Raw genomic sequence first — 24,933 nt, 5'->3', positions numbered from 1 at the left:
ATGTGTTTCCTGCATACAAATAATATCGACATTCCATGACTTGAAAACCTCTCCTACAAGCTGCCGTTTTTTGTTATTATTGAGCCCACAAACATTCACTGTGGCAATACGTATTTCACTTAACTGTCCTATTTTCATGGATGTTGGTCCTTCTGGCTCCCCTGTATGCCCCATTCAAATTTGCTGCTTTCACACCCTGTCCCTTTTTCCACTGATGAGAGCTATTCCCACTCCCCCTGCTGTGTGTCCCATTATCCTTTTTGTCCCTGTGACCCCCCCCACCCTCCTTTAACCCACCCCCCAACCCTTACCCCTACAAATGGAATCGCCAGGCTCCTGAGCCTGTAAGATGGTATTTGCCAGTCCCGCTCCCGTTAGCCCACCCATACGTAAAAAAAACCTTCACACATCTATTACCAATCCTTACCCGCGGCCCCTCTTCTTCACCCTCCCGATCGAAACCCTTGACCAATAAACAATTCAAAGAGAAAAAGAAAAGAAAAGGCCAAAAAAAGATACATGAAAATAAAAAAATAAAAAAAATAATAATATGGGAGAGTAGAGAGCGGAGTGCGGGGGGAGTTTACCTACCCCCAATCAGTATCACATACATTTACATACATTTATATATAAACTGCTATTTACGGCAAACCCTCCCCCCCCTTCTCCCATACCCCCTGCCCTTGACCAGTTTTCAGTTGCTGTACATATTCTCCTGCTTTAATTTCTGAGAGAAAAAATCTTATAGTTGTTTTATAGACAACTTTTAGATGTGCAGGGCTTAACAAGTAGGCTTTCGCCCCCAACTCTTGGAATTGAGCAATCATCTGTCTGAGTCGCCACCGTCTCTCTACAGTGGCATGTGCAAAGTCTGGCCTACTAAAGAATGATACACCCTCCACCATCACCTTTGAATTGGGGCGAGCTTTTTCAAACACAGCCTGTCTCAGTAAAAAATTACCAAAATACACTATAATAGCCCGTGGATAGCTCTGGTCTCTACCGGCAGAGGTCAAGGCTTGTTTTTTCCTCATTAGCGGAAAACGGTGTGCTCTCTGAATCTCCTTTTCCCAATCCCACCCAATCAGGTCTGGGAATGCTTTCTTAAAAAGTAAAGCTATGTAGGCCCTAGTATCCTGCCCCTCAAGGTCCTCTGCTATACCCAAAATCCTCAAGTTATTCCGCCGCTGGCAGTTTTCCGCATCTTCCAGTTTCCATTGAATATCCGAGATCTGCTGTCCTTGTGTCGTCGTCTGTGCTGTTGCTGCTTTCACTTCGATTTCCAGCTCCTCAGTTCGAGTCTCCATGGTGGTGATGCGTGCACCAATGTCCTGGCAAGATTTGCCTACTTTTTTAATGGATAATTGTAACTGTCTGTTTGCTGCTTTCATTTTCCTGCTCTCCCTCTGTGCCTGTTCATGATTCTGGACCATTGTCCTATAGATAAGATCCAACGAGGGAGGCTCTGCAGGGCCACCCATGGAATGGGGCACTAGAGTACTGCAGGCCGAATCACTTTTCGAAAAAGCCTGTCGGGTGGCCGTATAGTCCCACTGCATTTCACCATCCTCCTCTTGAGGCTTAAGCGGGTCTCTCCTAAGCTTGGCCCCTGAACTACTCCTAACATCAGTTTGCTCGACTGATTTTCTTCTACATGTTGAGTAATTGGATACCCAGATACTTGCTGCAGAGCTACTCTCAATATCTGAGTCTGTTAAAGGGATTTCTTCGTCTAAGTCTGAGTCTCTAGACTGATCGGAGAGAGAGAAAACGTTTTCTGCTGTATCTAATGGCCCCTGATCAATGTTTGCTGGTTTTGCCTCTTTCCCCCTCTGGACTGGAGCTGGGGGGGTAGTCTCATATGTCGTTGAGGACTTGACCATACCCTCAGCTTGTTACGAGTTTAACTTGCAGCTTAACGTACAAGGTTGTTTTTCACATTTCTCTGGATTAGATTCCTGAGGCCCCTGATTTGAATCTTTCAGTTCCTGCTCAGATAATTTCTCACACCCCATTGGGGGGGGGGCCACCACCTCCCCGCTCTTTCCTGGACTTGTACTATCAGTCTCTCGACTGGGTGGCTCCCTCCCCCCTGCATTGCATATAGGAGTGAGTACTTCAAGAGACGTAGATGCAACAGGTACCTGCTCATCATTGACTCCTGGCACGTTGGATTGCGAATCACATACAGCCTTTCCCGTGGACATTTGCTTAAGCCGCATCACGCTAGTAAACATTGTTGGAACAGAGTACCTGGTGTCTTTTTCCATGTCGGTTGTTTTATGCAGGCCCCCTTTCACTTGAGGATTGCTGTGCTCCTTCAATCCGGGGACCGGTAGCTTTTTGTCCTTTCTGGTTCCTCCTGGATCTTGGTTCTGCCGTGCCCGTAAGGAGCGAGGGGTCCTGCTTGACTTCGGCGCCATCAGGGCATCCCACACACCCCACAAGCCAGCCAATGTTGCCAAGAAACGTCGGGGTCGCACTCGGTCGAGAGGAACAGGAGCGCAGGTCTAGGGCGAGCGCCGTGCTCGCATCTTCTTGCGGGGCACTCCGGTGCTTGCCGACGCGGCCCCGATCCTAGCAGGGGCCGCCAAAAAGCCGTGAAGCGCCCGCAGCGGTCCGTGCTGCAGGCGCACAGCGTCTGCGGCATCCGTGGCTTTCGCGGGTGAATGGAAGCCGCGTGTGATCTGGAGGTGGGCTAGAGCGGTAGTGGCGATCAGCCGGGAAATCCGGCCGCCATCTTGGATTCCATGACCACTTCCTATTGGGAGGGTCACTGCCCTAAAACTTATTGGCTATTTTCCTTCCGTCCAAGATGGAAGAAAATGAAAGAGAGGGTCCCCCTCCCAGGCAACACCTTTGGGGTGGTGCATACCAGGTGAGGCCACTCCTCCTACCTTTTGTTAGGTTTCCCGCCTTTGCTCCTGCCAAAAGTAGGGGTTCACAAAGGGGGAGGCCATCTGCTGCTAGCAGCAGGCCTGGAGGATCACGTTTCAAGGGTGGTAGCCCTTTGAAGCTTACTGGGATGCGGGAAGTGCACAATCCCGAGGGATGGGGTGTTAGCTCCTACACCCAGAAAGGGCATTGTTTTTCAAACCAGAGAGACAGGGCTCTCCCCCAAGGTTTGCATATTGGATGTCTGGAGGTGGCAGGCTGGCTGGAACCAGTCAGCAACCATGCCATGTTAGTTAGTATCTGAAGGGGGCACCACTAAGATGGCCGCTGGGTACATTTTATAATAAATCTAGCACTGGTACCAGTTTGGATTTATCATTCTGAGTTTGATACCAAACAACCCAGGGTTCAGAGTAGCTATCATGTAGCTGGGAAATGCGTGTTGACGAGGGTCCAGCACATATATTAAAATGGCCAATCTGTTCACTCACTATGTCCTAGGTTTGGCAAGGACACAGTGGGGGCATATTGCTCATGGAGCTATGCCAGCACATACAACATAGGCCCTCATTCTGACCCTGGCGGTCGGCGGAGAGGCGGCGGTCGGACCGCGAACAGACCGGCGGTATTAAAAATGGCATTCTGACCCTGGCGGGAACCGCCAACACAGCCCGCCAACTTAACACTCCGACCGCCACAGCGGTACAAACAAACAGCGCGGCGGTTCCCGCCAACAGCCCGGCGGCAGACAAAGTACCGCCCACCCTATTACGACCCACCAATCTGCCACCTTTTCCGGGGCGGGAGCACCGCCGATAAGAACACGGCGGAAACAGACTACGAACGGGAAAACGCTCACCTCTACGCACTCCACGGGAGATTCCGGCAGTATGGAGCCAGAGTTGCAGGTCATCCCCGCACTCCTATTCCTCCTCATATACCAGGAGCACGCCCGGCGGCGCGGAAGACATCGGTGAGTACTGCACCTACGACACAGGGGAGGGAAAAGATTACCGGCACACACCCACCCACCCACACCCACTACAACACACACATCAATGCATTCCCACAGATCACTGTCACAACCCACAAACCACCCCCCTCCGAAATAATGCAAAGACCAAAAGAAGAGATCATAAACGGCCAGATATATTGAAATAAACTATGTACAAAATATATACAGCTACTAAATGTAGTCCAACCACTGTCCGTGGATCACAGGGGTCCTGTGCAAAGGGGCAAGGCCCAGTCCCACGACAAGAACTCCACGGAGAGAACACTGCAGGGGCATCAGAAAGAAAATAGGACAGGCACCTCAGGGGGAAGGGAAGGGGGGGCACCTCAGCCACTTGAGTACACGACGCCAGATCCACGAGGGGACTCCATGACCACTGGGCCATCCTGGGGAGAGCAAAGCCACAGTCCATACAGTCCATACAGTGGGTGGCCTGCCCACTGGGCCATCCTGGGGAGAGCAAAGCCACAGTCCATACAGTCCATACAGTGGGTGGCCTGCCCACTGGGCCATCCTGGGGAGAGCAAAGCCACAGTCCATACAGTCCATACAGTGGGTGGCCTGCCCACTGGGCCATCCTGGGGAGAGCAAAGCCACAGTCCATACAGTCCATACAGTGGGTGGCCTGCCCACTGGGCCATCCTGGGGAGAGCAAAGCCACAGTCCATACAGTCCATACAGTGGGTGGCCTGCCCACTGGGCCATCCTGGGGAGAGCAAAGCCACAGTCCAAACAGTCCATAACAGACCCCACTGCCACTGGAGGAGGCAAGTTGGCCAGAGGACATCCTGCAGCCCTGCGCGAGATAGATCCTGCCCTGCCACGTCTGCCAAAGGGCCAGCGGTTCTTGCCTTGAAGGGCCCAGTCCAGCGGTTCTTGAGACGGCGGGGCCCAGTTCAGCGGTTCTTGCCTTGAAGGGCCCAGTTCAGCGGTTCTTGAGACGGCGGGGCCCAGTTCAGCGGTTCTTGAGACGGCGGGGCCCAGTTCAGCGGTTCTTGAGACGGCGGGGCCCAGTTCAGCGGTTCTTGCCTTGAAGGGCCCAGTCCAGCGGTTCTTTAGACGGCGGGGCCCAGTTCAGCGGTTCTTGCCTTGAAGGGCCCAGTTCAGCGGTTCTTGAGACGGCGGGGCCCAGTTCAGCGGTTCTTGAGACGGCGGGGCCCAGTTCAGCGGTTCTTGAGACGGCGGGGCCCAGTTCAGCGGTTCTTGCCTTGAAGGGCCCAGGTCAGCGGTTCTTGAGACGGCGGGGCCCAGTCCAGCGGTTCTTGAGACGGCGGGGCCCAGTTCAGCGGTTCTTGCCTTGAAGGGCCCAGGTCAGCGGTTCTTGAGACGGCGGGGCCCAGTTCAGCGGTTCTTGCCTTGAAGGGCCCAGTCCAGCGGTTCTTTAGACGGCGGGGCCCAGTTCAGCGGTTCTTGCCTTGAAGGGCCCAGTTCAGCGGTTCTTGAGACGGCGGGGCCCAGTTCAGCGGTTCTTGCCTTGAAGGGCCCAGTTCAGCGGTTCTTGAGACGGCGGGGCCCAGTTCAGCGGTTCTTGAGACGGCGGGGCCCAGTTCAGCGGTTCTTGAGACGGCGGGGCCCCGTTCAGCGGTTCTTGCCTTGAAGGGCCCAGGTCAGCGGTTCTTGAGATGGCGGGGCCCAGTTCAGCGGTTCTTGCCTCGAAGGGCCCAGTCCAGCGGTTCTTTAGACGGTGGGGCCCAGTTCAGCGGTTCTTGCCTCGAAGGGCCCAGTTCAGCGGTTCTTGAGACGGCGGGGCCCAGTTCAGCGCTTCTTGCCTTGAAGGGCCCAGTTCAGCGGTTCTTGAGACGGCGGGGCCCAGTTCAGCGGTTCTTGAGACGGCGGGGCCCAGTTCAGCGGTTCTTGAGACGGCGGGGCCCAGTTCAGCGGTTCTTGCCTTGAAGGGCCCAGGTCAGCGGTTCTTGAGACGGCGGGGCCCAGTTCAGCGGTTCTTGCCTTGAAGGGCCCAGGTCAGCGGTTCTTGAGACGGCGGGGCCCAGTTCAGCGGTTCTTGCCTTGAAGGGCCCAGGTCAGCGGTTCTTGAGACGGCGGGGCCCAGTTCAGCGGTTCTTGAGACGGCGGGGCCCAGTTCAGCGGTTCTTGCCTTGAAGGGCCCAGGTCAGCGGTTCTTGAGACGGCGGGGCCCAGTTCAGCGGTTCTTGCCTTGAAGGGCCCAGTTCAGCGGTTCTTGAGACGGCGGGGCCCAGTTCAGCGGTTCTTGAGACGGCGGGGCCCAGTTCAGCGGTTCTTGAGACGGTGGGGCCCAGTTCAGCGGTTCTTGCCTTGAAGGGCCCAGGTCAGCGGTTCTTGAGACGGCGGGGCCCAGTTCAGCGGTTCTTGCCTTGAAGGGCCCAGGTCAGCGGTTCTTGAGACGGCGGGGCCCAGTTCAGCGGTTCTTGCCTTGAAGGGCCCAGGTCAGCGGTTCTTGAGACGGCGGGGCCCAGTTCAGCGGTTCTTGAGACGGCGGGCCCAGTTCAGCGGTTCTTGCCTTGAAGGGCCCAGTCCAGCGGTTCTTTAGACGGCGGGGCCCAGTTCAGCGGTTCTTGCCTTGAAGGGCCCAGTTCAGCGGTTCTTGAGACGGCGGGGCCCAGTTCAGCGGTTCTTGAGACGGCGGGGCCCAGTTCAGCGGTTCTTGCCTTGAAGGGCCCAGTTCAGCGGTTCTTGAGACGGCGGGGCCCAGTTCAGCGGTTCTTGAGACGGCGGACGGTCTATGGCCAACTGCTAATTGCATGGTGGTGCCCTCCTGGGCAGCGGGGATGGTGCTCCTTCACTGCCCACCTGGGCTGTGGGTGGTGGGGCCCTCCTGGCCAGCTGGGCTGGGTCCTCCCTGGGCAGCGGCTATGGGGGTGGTGGGCTCTCCCGGGGCAGCGGCTATGGGGGTTGTGGGCTCCTCCTGGGCAGCAGGCCTGCTGCCTGACCTCTCCAACTTGCTGCCCTTGCCCTCCTTAGTCGTCGGCCTGTGGCCCTTGCCTCCCTTTGGAGCTGTGGCTGGTGACTGTCTCTGGGTGGTGTCCGGGGGGGATGTAGAAGGCGGGCTCCTGCGGCGCCCCTTCCGCCTTCTGCTCCTCTTCCCAGGGGGTGGGCTGGCTGTCCCCTTGCTGCTGGGTGAAGATCCAGACATGCGGGCTGGCGGGCTCCAATACCCCTGCACCCTTGTCAAGGGGGCTGCAGGGCTGGTGGTGGCTGAGGTGCTCTTCTTACCCCGACGAGAAGGAGGGGGGGGCTCAGGGTCAGGAAAGAAGTTAGTAGTGGCGAGGAAGAGCTTCTTGGGACAATGGAGAGTGGTAGGTACAGTGGGAATGGGAGTGGAGGGAGAGGATGTGGTTGTAGGTGAGTCACGTTTGCTGTCTTTGGGTGCAGGTGCAGGAGGGATAGGCTGTCGTGAGGTGGATGGCTGTTGGGTGGGTGGGTGGCTGCGTTTGTGTGGTGTGGAAGAGGGGGTGACAGACACAGTGGGAGAGGACACAGGGGACGTGTAAATGGCAGTGGGGGTGGTGACTGCACGTGTGCGGACTGGAGTGGAGGGTGTGCTGGTGATGGAAACACTGGCTGATGGTGAGGTGAATGGAGGTGTGAGTGTAGACGTCACAGGGAGGGAGGAGGGAGACGAGGAGGTGGGGGTCACAGAGGTGGTAGTGACTGTTGGCATGTCTGCATCGGAATGTTGCGTGTGTGAATGTCTGGGTGATCTGTGGTGCTTATGTTTGGATGAGCTTCTCTTGGGTGTTGAGGTGTGTGCAGGCTGGTCTGATGGTGTGGGTGGGACAGGCAGAGGAACAGGAGACTGGGAGGAGGGAGTTAGTAGAGGCAGGCAGGAGACAGGGACAATGGCTGCCGTCAGTGCTGAGGCCAGAGCCTGGAACGATCGCTGATGGGCAGCCTGACCCGAATGAATGCCCTCCAGGTACGCATTGCTGCGATGAACCTCCCTCTCCACCCCCTGGATGGCATTCAAAAGGGTAGTCTGCCCAACAATGAGCGTTCGGAGGAGGTCAATGACCTCCTCACTGAGGGCAGCGGGGGTAACAGGGGCAGGGCCTGAGGTGCCTGGGGCGAAGGAGATGCCCGGCTTCCTGGCAGAGCGGGCACGGGGCGAACGCGGAGGGGCTGCTGGGAGGGCGGAGATGGTGCGCTGGGTGGCGGCTGTACCTGTAATGGCGGGGGGCACGGATGGTGCCACCCCCGCAAGGGAGCCCCCTTCCGAGGACGTGTCCGTGTCGCTGCAGGCTCCAGTCGTCCCCGTCGTGGAGCTCCCCTCGCCCTCCGTCTCACTGGTCCAGTCTGACTCTGTGGCATGGCCCTCCTGGGCCATGTGAGATGCAGCTCCCTCCTGCCCCGATGCCACTTCTCCTCCGCCTGATGATGCTGATGCACACAAGCACAGAAAGACAAACAAAAAGGGGGGGGGAGAGAGAAATAAAGGGATATTGAGTACATGGATCTCCGGTACAGTTAGCGGACATGACAGACACAGATGCCCCCTGCACTAAGTTGCGCACTTGGGGTCCGCTACGCATTCCGTGGAACATGCCCTACACGCCTAGAGTTGTCAACTGCACCCATGGATGACACGGCCCAGGGATGGCTGTACTGACACACTACTGAGGGTGGTGGCTGGGGACACAGGGGCTTACGGGGGTGCCCAGCCTACAGATATCGCCCTGGCCTAGGGGGACCCCCAGCCCTCCTCCCCCACCCAGACACCTCCACTGCACGACAACAGAGTAGATGATGCTTCTACTCACCCCCTTGTGTCTGCTGTGCTGCCCTCACGCGCCCATCCAAATCAGGGTAGGCCACCGCCAGGATCCGGAACATCAGGGGGCTCAGTTGACGGCAGGCACCCCGCCTACGTTGGGAGGCCATCCCCAGCAGAGACTCGGCGGTCTTCTTGGTCCCGCGGCGGATGTCCTCCCACCTCTTGCGGCAGTGGGTGCCCCGTCGATGGTGGACCCCCAGGCCCCGGACTTCCTTGGCGATGCACGCCAAATCCCAATCTTCTCATGGGCGCGGACCTATGTGACACGTACAGGGAGGGAGAAATACCACGTTCAAGTTACTCAGCATTTTCCTTTCCAGTGGCCCAACGCCCCCCATCCCCGCCAGGCCCCCCGCCAGGCCCCCCGCCATGCCCAACATGCACCCCATCCCCGCCAGGCCCCCCGCCAGGCCCCCCGCCATGCCCAACATGCCCCCCATCCCCGCCAGGCCCCCGCCAGGCCCCCCGCCAGCCCCAACATGCCCCCCATCCCCGCCAGGCCCCCGCCAGGCCCCCCGCCATGCCCAACATGCACCCCATCCCCGCCAGGCCCCCCGCCAGGCCCCCCGCCATGCCCAACATGCCCCCCATCCCCGCCAGGCCCCCGCCAGGCCCCCCGCCATGCCCAACATGCCCCCCATCCCCGCCAGGCCCCCGCCAGGCCCCCCGCCAGCCCCAACATGCACCCCATCCCCGCCAGGCCCCCCGCCAGCCCCAACATGCCCCCCATCCCCGCCAGGCCCCCGCCAGGCCCCCCGCCATGCCCAACATGCACCCCATCCCCGCCAGGCCCCCCGCCAGCCCCAACATGCCCCCCATCCCCGCCAGGCCCCCCTCCAGCCCCAACATGCACCCCATCCCCGCCAGGCCCCCAAGCCAGCCAGTGGCCCCAAATCCAGATAGAATTAAACTCACTTGTTGGTCTGGAGGACCGTAGAGTTGCGCATACTGGGGGAGGACCCCATCCACAAGTTTCTCCAACTCCTCTCCAGTGAAGGCAGGGGCCCTTTCCCCAGTCGCAGCAGCCATTGTCCCTTCCAGACCGAGGTCACAGCAACACTTGCAGTATAGGTCCTCTCCTGTGAAAGTTCAAGTCGCAAGTGGATAAGTAGATAGGAAATGGCGGTCACGTCCGCGGCGGTGCGTACCGCGGCGGTGCGTCCCGCCACCGCCGGCGCCCTTCGCCATTGGCTCCTGAAACCCATAGGCTTCAATGTTAACCAATGCGGCTTCGCGCCGCGGTCTTGGCCCGCCGCCCGCCGCGGTGTGCCACGCCAGCGCATTGACCTCACATCCCATTGTCACACTTCACAGGTCAGGCAGCCGCCATTTCCAGGGCCCACATGGCTCAATTTCAACTGCGTCACACAGGCCTAGGCCTTGCATAGCCACTCATACACGCCATTCACTGCATAGAGAATCGTATACTGTGCTAGCTGTGAGTACGTACCTGTGGGTTGCCTGACTGTGTGCTCCATGTTGTCCTTCCTAGGCACCGTCCGCTGGGTTGGGCGAGGAGACGGATGAATCCTCCCGTGTACCGACCGCTGGTGGACCTGTCGACAATGGAAGAACGCCACATTATCCTGACCTACCGTCTTAACCGTGCCACTATCCATGAACTGTGTGCCCGGCTGGAGCCCGACCTGATGTCCCCCATCCGCCAACCCACAGGGATTCCCCCTCTGGTGCAGGTCATGTCAGTACTCCATTTCTTGGCAAGTGGGTCATTTCAGACAACAGTGGGAATTGCTTCTGGGATGTCTCAGCCCATGTTTTCAAAGGTGTTATCCAGAGTGTTGTCTGCCCTGATGAAATCCGTGAGGAACTACATCATTTTCCCTGAGGTGGGCGAACTGGCTACAGTGAAGGGTGATTTCTACGCCCTTGGACATATTCCCAACGTAATTGGTGCCATTGATGGGACCCATGTGGCTTTGGTTCCCCCAAGAGACAGGGAGCAGGTGTACAGGAACAGAAAAAGTTACCATTCAATGAACATCCAGGTGGTGTGTTTGGCTGACCAGTACATCTCGCATGTAAATGCCAAATTCCCAGGGTCAGTGCATGACGCCTACATCATGCGGAATAGCAGCATCCCTTACGTGATGGAACAGCTACAGAGACACCGTGTATGGCTAGTGGGGGACTCTGGGTACCCCAACCTGTCGTGGCTACTGACCCCAGTAAGGAATCCCCGGACCAGGGCAGAGGAACGGTACAATGAGGCCCATGGGCGTACTAGGAGGGTGATCGAACGCACCTTTGGCCTCCTAAAGGCCAGGTTTCGCTGCCTGCATATGACCGGGGGATCCCTAATGTACTCACCTAAGAAGGTGTGTCACATCATCGTGGCCTGCTGCATGCTTCACAACCTGGCTTTGCGCCGCCAGGTGCCTTTCCTGCAGGAGGATGGTCGAGACGGTGGTGTTGTGGCAGCGGTGGAACCTGAGGAGAGTGACGAGGAGGAAGACGACGGGGCTGAAACAGACAACAGGGACAGAATCATTGAACAGTACTTCCAATAGGACACAGGTAACATTTCAAAGATAATTTAGTAAAAGTTAACTACTCTGCAGCATCTCTGCTGCCTGTCTATTTGCCCCAGTGTATGATGACTGAGTTTTGGCTTTTCCCTCCCTATTTCAGATCTGGGGTCCCCACTACGAGTCCTGTGCTTCGTTTCCCCATGGACTACAGCTTTGTGGCAGCTGTTTGTTGACTTCACCATGTACAAGGACATATTTGCACTGTCATGTCAATTACAATCTATTGAAATCACAGCCAGACTCCTGATATTTTGGTGCAAAATAGGTGTTTATTGAAGTGCTCAAAATGGGATGGGTGGTTTCAAGTGGGTGGGGGCTATGGTGAAGGAATGTCCATGGCAGAGTCCAGAGTAACAGTCACACAGGTGCATTGTCCAGAGGCCTGTGGAGAGATGGAGCATGGGCAGTTCGAGGATGGACAGGGTGACAATGTGGGACAGTGGGATGACATCAGGTGGTATCCATTGCTGGCGGGGGTCTTGACATCCTACTCTGTCTTGCGAGATCTCAGGGCCCTCTTGCGGGGTGGTTCTTCTCCTGCAGGAGGTGGGGGTCTGGTGGGCTGCTGCTGTGCGGGGGCCTCCTGTCCACTAGCGCCGGCGGAGGTGGATGGCTGTTCTTGGTCCCGGCTAGTGGCAGGGGCCCTTGGGTGTTGTTCAGTGTCCGCCCTGCTGTTTACGAGGTCCTGCAGCAGCCCTACCATGGTAACCAGGGTGGTGTTGATGGCTCGGATGTCCTCCCTGTACCCCCGATAGTGTTCCTCCTGCAGCACCTGGATCTCCTGGAACCGGGCCAGTACCGTCGCCATCGTCTCCTGGGAGCGGTTGTATGCTCCCATGATGGTGGTGAGGACCTCGTGGAGAGTGGGTTCCCTGGGCCTCTCCTCCCCCCCCTGTCGCACAGCTGCCCGCCGAGTTGCCCTGTTTCCCTGGGCCTCTGCCCCCTGGCCGGTGTGCCCACTACCACTGCCCCCAGGTCCCTGTTGTTGTTGGGGTGGTGGGTTATCCTGGGTGCCCTGTAGTGGTAGACACACCGCAGATTGACGCGCCCTGGAGACAGAGGCATGGGCCCGCTGGGTGGGAGCTGTGCTGGTGTTCCCAGAGGGGTTAGGGTCTATAGTGGCCTGTGCCTGTGTGAGGGGAACCGACTGTCCAGAGGTCCCTGATGGTCCGGGCTGGTCATCGGTGTCCAGATCGACAGAGCTGCTGTCATCGCTGACGGCCTCTTGGGTGGGGGGTGTGGATAATTCTGGCCCCTCCGCCGCGGTGTGTTGACGGTCGGGTCCTGCAGGGGTATAGAGGTATGGTTATAGTTTCAATGTGTGGCATATGGGTGTATCTGTGGGTTCCCGTGTCCCCAAGTGCTGGCATTCGTGTGTGGGGGCTTTGGTGAGGGTGGCTTGTGGGGGGGATGTGTATATGCATTGGGCATGCTTTGGTGATGGGTGTCCATGCTTAGTGGACGCATGCAGGCCTAGGTTTTGGGATGTGTGGGTTGTGATGGTGAGACATTGGCGGGGAATAGGTGTGCTGGGGGTGGGGGTGAGGATGGTGGTGGGGGTGAGGATGGTGGTGGGGGTGAGGGTGGGGGTGAGGATGGTGGTGGGGGTGAGGGTGGGGGTGAGGATGGGGGTGGGGGTGAGGGTGGGGTTCGAGGATGGGGGTGAGGGTTGGGGTCTGATTTGGCATGCAGGTGGGGGGGAAGCAGTATTGAAGCTTCAACTTACCAGTATCCATTCCTCCGCCGACTCCTGCGAGGCCGTCAGGATGCAGGATGTTCAAGACTTCCTCCTCCCATGATGTGAATTGTGGGGGTTGAGGTGGGGGTCCTCCGCCAGTCTTCTGCACGGCGATGTTGTGCCTGGATACCATGGAACGCACCTTCCCCCGTAGGTCGTTCCATCGCTTCCTGATGTCTTCCCGATTTCTGGGGTGCTGTCCCACTGCGTTCACCCTGTCGACAATCCTCTGCCATAGCTCCGTCCTCCGGGCAATGCTGGTGTATTGGACCTGTGTGCCGAACAGCTGGGGCTCTACACGAACGATTTCCTCCACCATAACCCTGAGTTCTTCGTCTGTGAAGCGGGGTTGTCTTTGGGGTGCCATGGGGTGGTGTGTATGATGTGTGGGGTGGAGTATGTGTATTTAAGTGAGTTGAGTGTGGTGGTGTGTGTTGTTTTGTGTGTGGATAGTGTGTGGGTGATGGTGTTGAGTGGCTGTGGCTGTTATGTTTTGGATGCTGGTGTCTCTCTCTTGCCTTCTTTACGATTTTGTAAGCGTAGGGGTTTGTGGGTGATGTGGGTGGGTGTTTTATATTGTATTGTGTGTGTGGGAGTGGTGTGTGTATGTGTATCAGGTGTGTGGGATTCAAATCGTCCAATGTGGGTGAGTTTTGTTCGTTGGTGGGTATTCTGACCGCGCCGGTGTGTCCCGCCAATGGAATACCGCGTTTGAATGACCGCCGCGTGGATTCGTGGGTCGTAATGGGATGGGCGTATTTCTGTTGGCGTGGCGGTGGAGGTTTGGTCACCTCCACCTTTCCGCCGACCGCTGGTCTGGCGGTCTGTTGTGGCGGTCGGATTTTCGGAGGTTTGCCTTCTGCGGGTCAGAATGACCGTGGCGGGTTTCCGCGACCGCGGCGGGATTATGGAGGATTTCTGACCGGCGGTAGGCGCCTTTTACCGCCGAGGTCAGAATGACCCCCATAGTGTATGCTGCCTTAAGGCTGAAAGGCCTGCCAGAGGGGTGAATTACCTATAGGGTAAGCAGTGTATAGTGGATACGGCATATAGGCAGTGTGCCATGTCGAGTTTGTATTTTAGGTTTGCACTAGAACACTCAGCCTGCTATAGCAGTGCTGGGTGCATCTGGATGCATGGCCCTAGAGGGTGACACAATCAGTGCTGCTGCCCTCAGGGCCCTACCCTTAGTACCCCATGTTCTGGGTACCTAAGTACCATTTACCAGGGACCTATAGTGGTATCTAAAGGTGTTTCCAACTACCTTTGCAATTTTAGGGAAAGAATACTGGCACTGGGAACCTGGTTAGCAGGATCCCAGTGCACTCCAGTCCAAGTTGCATTCCGAAACCAGGCAAAAAGTGTGTTGGGAGGGGGTAGTGCAACAAGGTGCCAGTTTCCCAGAGTACCTATATAATTCACACAGTGTACTCATAATTTGCAGCTATGTCCATCATCCACCGTCTCCATCTAGACAGAGAAGGATACATAAATGTAATGAAGGTGTGTGTAAACCACGTCTGGAGATCATGCCAGAAAGACACATCATTAAGATGTACAGGCTAAACCATAACACCATACAGGCTTTGGCACAACAATTTCAATCTGTACTATTGAAGAACACCAGAATTGAGACTGCCATCCCACGTATTTTGAAGATTTTAGCAGTGTTACATTTCTGTGCTACTGACTCCTTCCAGTACATAGTTAGTGATTTCAATTGCATGTCTCAACCAACATTTTCAACTGTCCTCAACCAAGTCCTGGATGTTATGCTCAGACACATGCAGTTTCCACTAGATCACTCTAAACTGAACAATATCTAGGCCAAGTTCTATGGATTGGAAAGTATACTACATGTTGAAGGTACCAATGACGGTTGCACTGTTACCATCTCATGACCGGGAGCAAACATGCCGCATTAGGAAGCATTTCAATTCCATCAATGTGCAGGCGGTTTTCATTGCAGACCTCTTCATCACCAGTGTCTGTTCAAGATTTAGAGGTTTCACCCACAAAAAGGGCATGCAAGGGGGCCTACCTTGTTGGTAAGTTTCAACCATTTTGTTTATGCATAATTCAACATCAGTTCTCTTACATTTGATTTTGTGATCATATATTTTAGGGGATTTGTGGTATCCAAGTTGCACCTGGCTTTTAAAATCTCTGATGAAAACCAATAGCACGAGGAAGTACACTTCAATTAGGCCCATGTCCGAAGGAGGGTGCAGGCTTTTAGGCTCATGACGGCCTAGTTCAGGTGTGTGGACAAAAGCAGAGGCGCCCTCTTCTACTCTACTGGCAAGGTCCGCAAGATAGATGTGTTATGCTGTACGACTCAAAACATTGCTCTACCATTCACCCTTCTTCACAATTGCCATTATGAACGCCAGGGTGACAACTGCAACACGTGTTAGCAAGTTAACAGTGATGAGGGCGAAGGCACTGACCTCAGGCATGAACTTGTTGAGAAAAACATTTGCCTGATGGTAAGCAACAGTAAAGAAAGAGTAATTTGTTTGTCTTCTCTACAGATATATCCTCTACTAGAATTTAACCTAGTAATCAACAAATTTTCTTTCCCAATGTTGTTTGTTCATCATTTTAAAAGTGCTGTTGGGTTTAATAATGTGTTTAAATGTAGACTTTGGTGGTCATTCTGACCCTGGCGGTCTTTGACCGCCAGGGCGGAGGACCGCGGGAGCACCGCCGACAGGCCGGCGGTGCTCCAATGGGGATTCCGACCGCGGCGGTAAAGCCGCGGTCGGACCGGCACCACTGGCGGGGTCCCGCCAGTGTACCGCGGCCCCATTGAATCCTCCGCGGCGGCGCAGCTTGCTGCACCGCCGCGGGGATTCCGACCCCCCCCTACCGCCATCCAGATCCCGGCGGTCGGACCGCCGAGATCCGGATGGCGGTAGGGGGGGTCGCGGGGCCCCTGGGGGCCCCTGCAGTGCCCATGCCACTGGCATGGGCATTGCAGGGGCCCCCGTAAGAGGGCCCCTACATGTATTTCACTGTCTGCTGCGCAGACAGTGAAATACGCGACGGGTGCAACTGCACCCGTCGCACAGCTTCCACTCCGCCGGCTCGATTCCGAGCCGGCTTCATCGTGGAAGCCTCTTTCCCGCTGGGCTGGCTGGCAGTCTGAAGGCGACCGCCCGCCAGCCCAGCGGGAAAGTCAGAATTACCGCCGCGGTCTTTCGACCGCGGAACGGTAAGCTGACGGCGGGACTTTGGCGGGCGGCCTCCGCCGCCCGCCAAGGTCAGAATGAGGGCCTTTATGTTTTCATAAATACATATATATATTGTTGACCATGCATGATGAAAAGTAAAGTTTAGCAGCAATTGATCTCAGCTTATAAACATATTTTTTAAAGACCAAATTACAATGGAATGTTACCCATGAACTGAATAATATATATTTTTAATCCTTTCTAGGTTGTGTTATCCCGTCATGTGCAGGGACACTAGCAAATTATGGGTGGATACTTTGAAACGTTGCACAGATACTGGTTTTAGAGGATCTGCAGTGCAAGTTACCTGACCATGGGTGAAACGGTTGTGAAACAATTAGCGGTACACTTCCTCTCGATCACAGAGTGATGCCAAAGTATGAGTTTCATCAAAGCTACCTGGCAAATGTGGTCGTCTGTCAAAGCCTAGAACTCAGACGATGTTATCAACTTTAGGTAATCTTTTGCAACTTGGTGTAGTTTATGACTGCATCTGGGCGCCAAACTACCATTCAAATTGGTACTGTATTTATAGGGCCTTTTGTTACCAATATGAAACAGTAAGTTTATACTGTCACAATAGGTGGATTCATTGTATACCTTGCATTAGAACAGTCATATTTCTTTTTTCATCATGCGTCAAACAACTTTCTTTACTTAGGTTTGTACCTCCAGATGGTGTGTCTTCTCTGCATGTTCTGAATGTAGAAAAGGGTCTGTACACATTGTTGACATTTCCTTCTCCCTTGTCGGGCTTTTGTAAGTCTAAAAGGTTTATGCTGAATATCTATTTTGTAAAACCACAGCTGATGGTGTTTTACATACCGATCTTTGTTTAAATATTGTTTTTTATCATGAAATGTGTTTTGTGTGTGTTGAATTAATGAATACCAAATATGGTAACGTCAATATGAATTATGTACGATTTGTGAACAAATCAGTTTAGAAAAAATAATATACAATAAAGATCATGAAACACATTATTTTTGATTAATATATTTATATTGCTCAAATAATTTTAGAAATAATGTTTCACCCATTAGGAGTCTTAGAAAATAAGTTACTTTTTATGTTGGATGAGCCAACAGTTGATTAGAATCATATTCCACAAAACAGCCCATGAGCAGAGGGGAACCGCACAATCATCTGATTTATAAGGAGAATTGTCCAGACGCTCACATTAGGAAATTACTTTTTGCATCTCTTAGTGGTGAATTTTTTTTGTTTTCCTCAACCAGGTATGATGAAGGACCCCTCGTAAAGGCCTATTACGCAGGCCAAGTGTCAATGGAAGGGGTTTCGAAAAGGTGGTCCCTTGGGCATCAGTGTTCTGCTTTCTTGGTGGAGCTGCCAGCTGCAGATGTTTTTGGGACTGAGCTGGCAGCAGGTAGTACTTGACCACCCAAAACAACAGCTAAATCAGACATTGCTGCAGTCAATGTTCTGAAGCCATCCTGCACCACTCCAAGATGTAGAGTTAGGACACTCAGGTGACGTTCCAGGGGATAATTCTAGGCCGCCAAGGTATCATTCTTGGCCCTCACAAGATTGTTTGGGGCCCTTAGGAGGGCCACAATCTGGCCTAGAAAATTCTCCTGACACGTAGCAACACCCATTGAGGCTCTTATTACGAGTTGGGTGGTCCTGGGGCCGCCAGACTCGTGGTCTGATTGCCACTAAAGTGGCGGTCAGACCGCCACATTATGACCGTGGCAGATCAGCCACGGTCGGACTGCCAGCCCTGCATTTTCGCCCACTCGATGGCCTGGCGGTGCTGACGGTCCTTCGGATTACTACCCTTCTCTCCACCTGTGTTTACATGGCGGCTTCACTGCCATGTAAATGTTGGGCGGAGACGGGGGCCTCCCTAGCCAGACCTGTCGCACAAATCACTGTCTGCTTTGCAGACAGTGATTTGCACAATGGGCGCTGATGCACCGGACGCACAACAGCGTAATAGGGCCAACGGGAAGGAAACCGCACTGACGGTCTCCTGAATGTGGGAGTTTGGCTGGTGGCCTTTTCCGCCCGCCAAACTCGTAATGAGGCCCTAAGTCTCTACTCATGAAGTTCACATCTGTGACAGAACCCTGGACTTCCCTCCCCACAGTAGGCCCTGCATCAGCCCCTGTGTGCTTCACTGATAAGCCACAGGTATAGTGTGTCCTAGCTGCACCACAGATGTTATGGCTGTGATTGCCAGAAGAACCTGGACAGGAGTGGCCACAGCTGTTGGTGAGGGGTGTGGCCACAGGAGAATGTGGGGACACTAATGTATGTAATGGGAACAGGATTCTGCTGGATGTTATTGATCTTGTTTTCTCAGGGAAAAGAAGAAGATTCAGACGCTGGCCATCCAAACCTGACGGGCCAGACTGGTCTTGAAGATCTTCCCTGCTGGTGGGAGTACTGCTCCCAATAAAGGTTTGTGATCTGGTATCCTCAGGCAATGGAGGCAAGACAGATGAGACTGGTCATTCTACTTTTATAGCGCCATCTTGAAGAAATAAATATTGTGACTTTTTGTAAATGATAGCTATTACTGTATAAATTGCAAGGTATGCTATTTTCCATTTACTGCTGTTTATAATGTCATATAGTTCATCAATGATTTATCCTGCCCTCTGGATGGTATTGTGGAACCTGATTTAAATTGTAAGCCGTATACCGAAAACATATTGTGTGAACCACTGATTCAGAGTGAATTGAAGTGATCGGGGGTCCACAGAGTAGGGTTCTTCTGCCCTAGGGTCCATTCTACAATGCAGTAGCAACACTGTCCCAAGTAGAACCCCTCCAGCACTTGACTGTCAGTATTAATGATGCTGATCAATCCTAACCTTCGCACAAAGGTTAGTGTGGGCATACGGAGCATAGATTGAATACAGGCTAGAAAGCATTAAAACATGAGCTTCACAATGATTCATCTTGCCCTACAAACAACAAATTCTCAAATTGTAATGTTTTAAAACCATAAAAATCACATATTTTTTATAAGCAATACGTAAGGGTGAGCCAAAGACGTCTAGGGTTGTTGATTACCTGTTACTTATCCAAATCCCTTTTGTAGAGTTGGGTCTATTGGCAGGCTACACAGTGGCAGTGCAGCACTACCCCTCACTCCTTACATACTATTGATGACAGTATTTTTCCTAAAGAGTGTCAAACAATCTATGGGCATCAGCAAGTAACCTTGTCCCACACATTTACAATCTGTTGTTACCAGAGGCATGTTGTGCTGCAGTTGAATAAGACAAATAAACTACTCTGGTTAGTAGACAGGTCAATTTGCAGTACTCTTGTGTGACATATATATGCATCTCTGTATTTGCATTTCATTGCAGATGAGACAATGATTGTATTTGTTTTGAAATAAAATGAGTAGTCCTTTAACTTTTCAAAGACAAACCTACTGAATGTTATTGGTAATGCCATTTTCATCTGCTTCCAGCATAGAACTTACCCAGACAGTGCCAGATCGATCAGTCGCTTTACACCACTCTCTTCAAACAGCTCTTCCTGAGAAGTGGTGGAGTCAAAGACTGCATCAAATCTGAAGACTTTCTCCTGACTGGTATGATTCACCTAGGAAAAGGGGGTACATTGAATAATGCAAATGTGTGACTCTGAGCAGTAAACAATTTGCCATACCCACCAAGCATCAAACCCAACAGTCCCACACAAACCTTCACTGTAGTGTGGCCATGTATGAGAAGCAGATTTAGTAAGAGGAAAAAGTACGGAGTTCAGTAAAATTAAACTCTGTTATCCCCTGTGAAATACCATCAGGAATTTTTCACCAAGTACTGATTGATCAGTGCCAGTCCCCTTGCACATTAATTTTGGAGTCCACTGAGATCTAAGATGATCTAATCAACATCAACAGATCTGATCATGTTGAGGCTGTTTGTGTGGGAACTGCAGGTCCCAGGGGGCATCTGTGCTGACAGGAGTGGCTGAGGGGGAGGAGCTATCATTCCCCCAGCACTATAAAGTGCCAAAGAGACTCAGGCTGCTAAAGTTTATTTGTGTGGGGACTGCAGGTCCCAGGAGGCATCTTTGCTGACAGGAGCGGCTGAGGGGGAGGAGCTATAATTCCCCCACCGCTATAAAATGCCAATGAGACTCCTGCTGTGTACGGGCCACGGACAGGCCCAGTTTATGCCCGGCGCCGATAAGAAGAGGCAGGGCAGGGCCAATCCCCTTGGCCCTGCAAGTAAACAGCATCGGGCCTCCAGGCTGATCAAGGTACTGGGTTTATTCCCCATGCCCTCCCTTTGAATTGCCTGGCTTGTGCCTGGTCCGTTAGGCAGGACATTTGCACATGTTCTGTGGAAGGTGTTCTTTTGGGAGGACTGTGGGGGCAGTGTCCAGCTAGTTTCTCTCTTTTGAAGGGGACTATTGAACTACATCAAAGTGCTGACTGCTGCATGACTGATATTACCTACAAGCTTGACCTTGTTTTTTTTTCTCAACAGATGTAAAGAATCTATTTACAGTGGCGGCTCCTCCGCTTGGGTGGAGGAGTGTCGCACCCCCACCCCGCCAACTGCAGAAGCTGCAAACCTTTCACAAGGAAGGGACAATACACTATGTTTATTGTCCCTTCCTTGTGAAAGGGGCGGGTAACGAGCAGTGAGGGGAGTGCACTATGCACTCCCCTCAATGTGCATGTATGTTTGGCCAGCTGGCCAAACATACATTCGCAGTAGGCTGTCTCCAGCCCAGCAATACTGTTGCCGGGCTGGAGAGAGCCTGCACAGGCTCCTAGTCTGCCTGTAAACACCCTGGCTGGGCCCTCTCAGCCAATCTTGACACTGCCCTGTAATTATAGGCATGCAACCACAATTTTTTGTGTGGGGAAAGATACGCTGGGGATTTATTCCCAAGGACAAAGATGGGGAAGAGGAAAGTGCTGTATGGCAAGGTAGTTGCTTCACCTCCTGCTAAGGCTACCTCCATAGACAGAATGTTTCACAGAGCCATTGTTGTCATCATCACAGAGATAGCACACACTGAACACCGATTATCTCTGCAGTATTTGGATTCCAATGGGCCCAGGGCTGATTCTGGTGCCCTGTCCATACCTCTAAGGGATCCAGCATTTCTATCATCTTTATCTCCTTCACCTATGCGAGCTACTGAATTTGAGCTCACTTGTACAAATAACTTGGGCATAGCTGCTGCAGTCCAACCTAATAAAAGAGCCAATAAGTTCAACCAGCCTGCTTAGGGCAAGGGAAATTCTGTGTGTCCGTCCCCATTTGGACCCTGTGGAGGTGTCCCTTAAGGATTACCCCTGTGTGCCCCAGTTATCTGCAAATGGGGGGGCAATGCCCGTTTGATATGAGCAGCTTGTGGATGACCTTGAATGTAAGGTCATCAAGCTTTTAAGAGAACATTTATCGCCCATCTGTGCTCGTATAGCAGCTATAGCGAGGGAGCTGACTATTAGTAGGGAGGGCTGGGCCTCTGGCGGCATTACTACCCCTAAGGAGTCCATGGACCATGGACCACAGAGCACCCTCCTGCCATAGGGCTGAGAGGGATACACTAATGAGACCTTGGGGCGGGGGCCACAGCCATTCTGGCATGAATAATAATAATGACAATGGTGTTCCGAGTTATGAGCCTAGTCAAAATAAGAGGAGACATGGTCCAGTTCGTTCTAACCCACCCCCGTCAGTGCATCCTGAAGGCATTGGCTGCAATAAGAGCCTTATTGCTGAAGATACTGATCTCAGTCCTCCTAATTCTAATTCACCTAGAGGGTCCTCTAAATTGCCTATAATAAATCTGCCACCAGCTGCATAGCCTTATGTTGGTGTCCTTACTGGAGTACCACAGCTGAGGGATAAACAAAGTGAATCTTATGATGCCCTCTAACAAAACTTTGGGCTGGCTAGTATGGCATAGAGCTTTTCCACTCGCACATACCAACAATTTGTTACAAGTAAGAGGAGTGGCATGGATTGGTCCAGAGAGGGCGAATCTCGACAGGAAATGCGATATAACCAATTTTAGATACCCTTCGCTGGTCCAGCATATCCTAACAGGTAAATCTCTAGTGGAGAGTAGTATTGTGCCCCAGCCTCTGGACATTTTTTACAGCCTGCAAGCTGGCTGGAAGTCTGGCCCTCCTCTCTGTATGTGCAGGGAGCGTTTAGAGCCCGTCCAATTAGTGCAGTGCCCAATTCAGTGAAGACCTGATGCCTATCATTCTATTACTATCCACAAACGCTTTAATTATTTGTTTGAGGTTGATTGACTGGTTCAAGCTGGGCAGCGCATTTCAGTAGGCACCAAGGGATAGGGGAGTGTCAAGGGTGCCTGTGCTCCGACTTATGTTGAGGGTGGAGCTCCTAGAATGCACACATTTTTAATTATTAATGGGGACGCAATGGTTGCGATTGCACAGGCATGCACAGGATAGCTGCGCTCCGGGAAGAGTTTGCTAATGTTGAACAGTGTAACAGTAGAGGGAAGGCGGGTATTCCATCTTACTCTATTTATGGATGAGCAGTTGATTGGCACAGAATTGAGCTATATTTCGCCCATTCAGGGTGTTGTTGCTACCCAAGCCAGTAACACTACTGAGGGTGACACGACTACCGGGGACAAAATAGAATTAATGCCACTGGTCTTATTGACTATATCTTGCTGGACATTAGATTATTGCCGCTTATTGAGGACATGACTGTCTTGCAATGTTGAGACAGTGATCATAACACTTTGGCCCTTAAGCTTAATTTTAACATGAGAGGCCCCTCAAATACCCGTGAACAGTTGCTGGCCAGTAGGCTGAGAGTAACAAGTAACAAGTATAAGGTTAAGTGGAGCAGTATGGTAAACTCCCAGGAGACAATTAGACAGATTTATGGGCTGGTGGCTGAAAGTATGGGGGGGAGGATGTTCTCCTCTATGGTAGGTAGTGTCAAAGTGTATCCGGGTTCTGCCACAGAGATTCACGATGAATTATTTGGCAAAATGAGGAATCTCTTTTGGATTGAGGGAGAAGCCAAGTAGGATTCCTACTGTGACTTGGTTTAATAAAAGCTGTAGTAAAGCCAAAACTTGCTTGATTGAGGCCATAAAGTCTAATGATATGGCAAAGACTCGCTATGCAAGGAACAATTATAAAGCAGCCTTTAACACAGATAAAAGGACTGGCAGAGGGCAAGGTGGGAGGACCTGTTGACAGCCGCCAATCAGAAAGATCATCAAGCCTTTTGGAATTTGATTTCCCTTGGGGCTAGAGAAGGGTTTAGGCCCTCTAACTTTTTTGTTCCCGCAAGTGATTGGGCTATACATTTTTCCTCCCTTTATGCTCTTTTGAGTATATCCAGAGATGTGATGAGTGATATTACCGGGCAGAGGGTTCTGGGCCAACTAGCATGAATCATCTCTCCTGGGAAGGGGGGTAGAATGTTAAATTTTAGAACAGGAGGTCCGAGGTGCCATTATGGCTATTTTTCTTACTAAAGCATCACAGTTAGATAAAATTCCTGGGGACTTATTTTTGAGTGAGATTAGTGTTCGGAATTCTTATTTCTTGATTCTGTTCTCCTCTATCCTGAAAGGGGTGCCCATTCCCCCAACATAGGCTAGGGCAGAAATTATTCCCATTCATAAAAAGGGCCCTTGCAAAAACTCTTCCAACTATAGACCTATCAGTTTGCTTGATAGTTCGCAAAAGCTTTTCTGTAGAGTACTACTCAGTAGATTGCAGGAATGGATGGCAGATAAGGCTAGTCTTTTCCATCAGCAGGCTGGATACCGTGAGGCCACAAGCACGATTGATCAGGTGTTCAGGCCTATGATGGTTTTTTGGAAGGTAGTCACCTTGGGGTGGACGCCTGTACTCCGTGTTTGTGGATCTCCGTTCCGCATTTGATCTAGTAGCAAGGCCATCCCAATGGCAAGTCCTATGTGCAATGGGGGGCCCAGTTATCTCTTAGACGTCTTTGAGAGGCTTCATAATAACAACTATGCACAGGTTAGATGTGGTCAGGTTGGCGAGCTGACCACCCTGTTCCCTGTTGGTAGAGGGGACAGGCAGGGGTGTGTTTTGGCCCCTACGCTCTTCTTGCTATATATTTATGGCCTCATTGCTTACCTGGAGGAGAGTGATAGCGATGCTCCAAAGTTGGCGAACATGAGGATTTAAGCCCCCATATTTGCCAATGACACTCTCCTCCTTTCGAAGTCCCCTATGGGCCTACAAAGACTTCTGAATAGCTTTGAGAAATTCTTCGAAGATCAGGGTTTGGAATCAATGTTGGGAAGACCAAGTATATGATATTCAACCTGGGCCATATGACCAAGGCCTATCCAAAACTTGCAGGGATCCGGCTTGAAAGAGTTTGCACCTTTACTTACTTGGGCATTACTATTTCTGAACACCTAGGGTGGCAGGTCCACATTACCCAACGTAGACTAAAACCTGAGCAGGCGGTGGAAGGTATGATTAGGATGACCTACAATTCTTCTTTTTGTCCTTTCTATCTGCCACTGCAGGTATATTATCATCTGCTATGGCAGCTGCCACCTATGGAGCTGAGTTATGGGGCTACCTTCAGTTGCGCACTCTTGATATAGTGGAGAATCGCTTTATGCATTCATTGGTTAATGTTACTATTGGCACACTTTTGTAGGCTGGACCTAGGTGAGAGACCCATATCGGATAAAGTGGGGCTTTGGCTGATTTTATATTGGAGAAGGATCTGGGTTACGCCTGAGCTCATTGCTTA

At 52.6% G+C, this 24,933-nt stretch overlaps 1 protein-coding gene across 1 annotated transcript in view; it reads right to left on the bottom strand.

Annotated features, from left to right (window-relative positions):
- The window catches only part of LOC138283644 (kinesin-like protein KIF12), a 369,377-nt gene that overhangs the window by 166,969 nt on the left and 177,475 nt on the right, over positions 1–24,933 (bottom strand). Inside the window, exon 4 of the mRNA XM_069221580.1 lies at positions 19,647–19,768. Within this exon, the coding sequence (XP_069077681.1) occupies positions 19,647–19,768 (122 nt within the window). The remainder of the gene's footprint in view (positions 1–19,646; positions 19,769–24,933) is intronic.

Source organism: Pleurodeles waltl, chromosome 3_1 (genome assembly GCF_031143425.1).
Source record: "Pleurodeles waltl isolate 20211129_DDA chromosome 3_1, aPleWal1.hap1.20221129, whole genome shotgun sequence".
NCBI lineage: Eukaryota > Metazoa > Chordata > Amphibia > Caudata > Salamandridae > Pleurodeles > Pleurodeles waltl.
The sequence above is the reverse complement of the archived record's forward strand: the minus strand, read 5'-3'. Positions and strand labels throughout refer to the sequence as shown.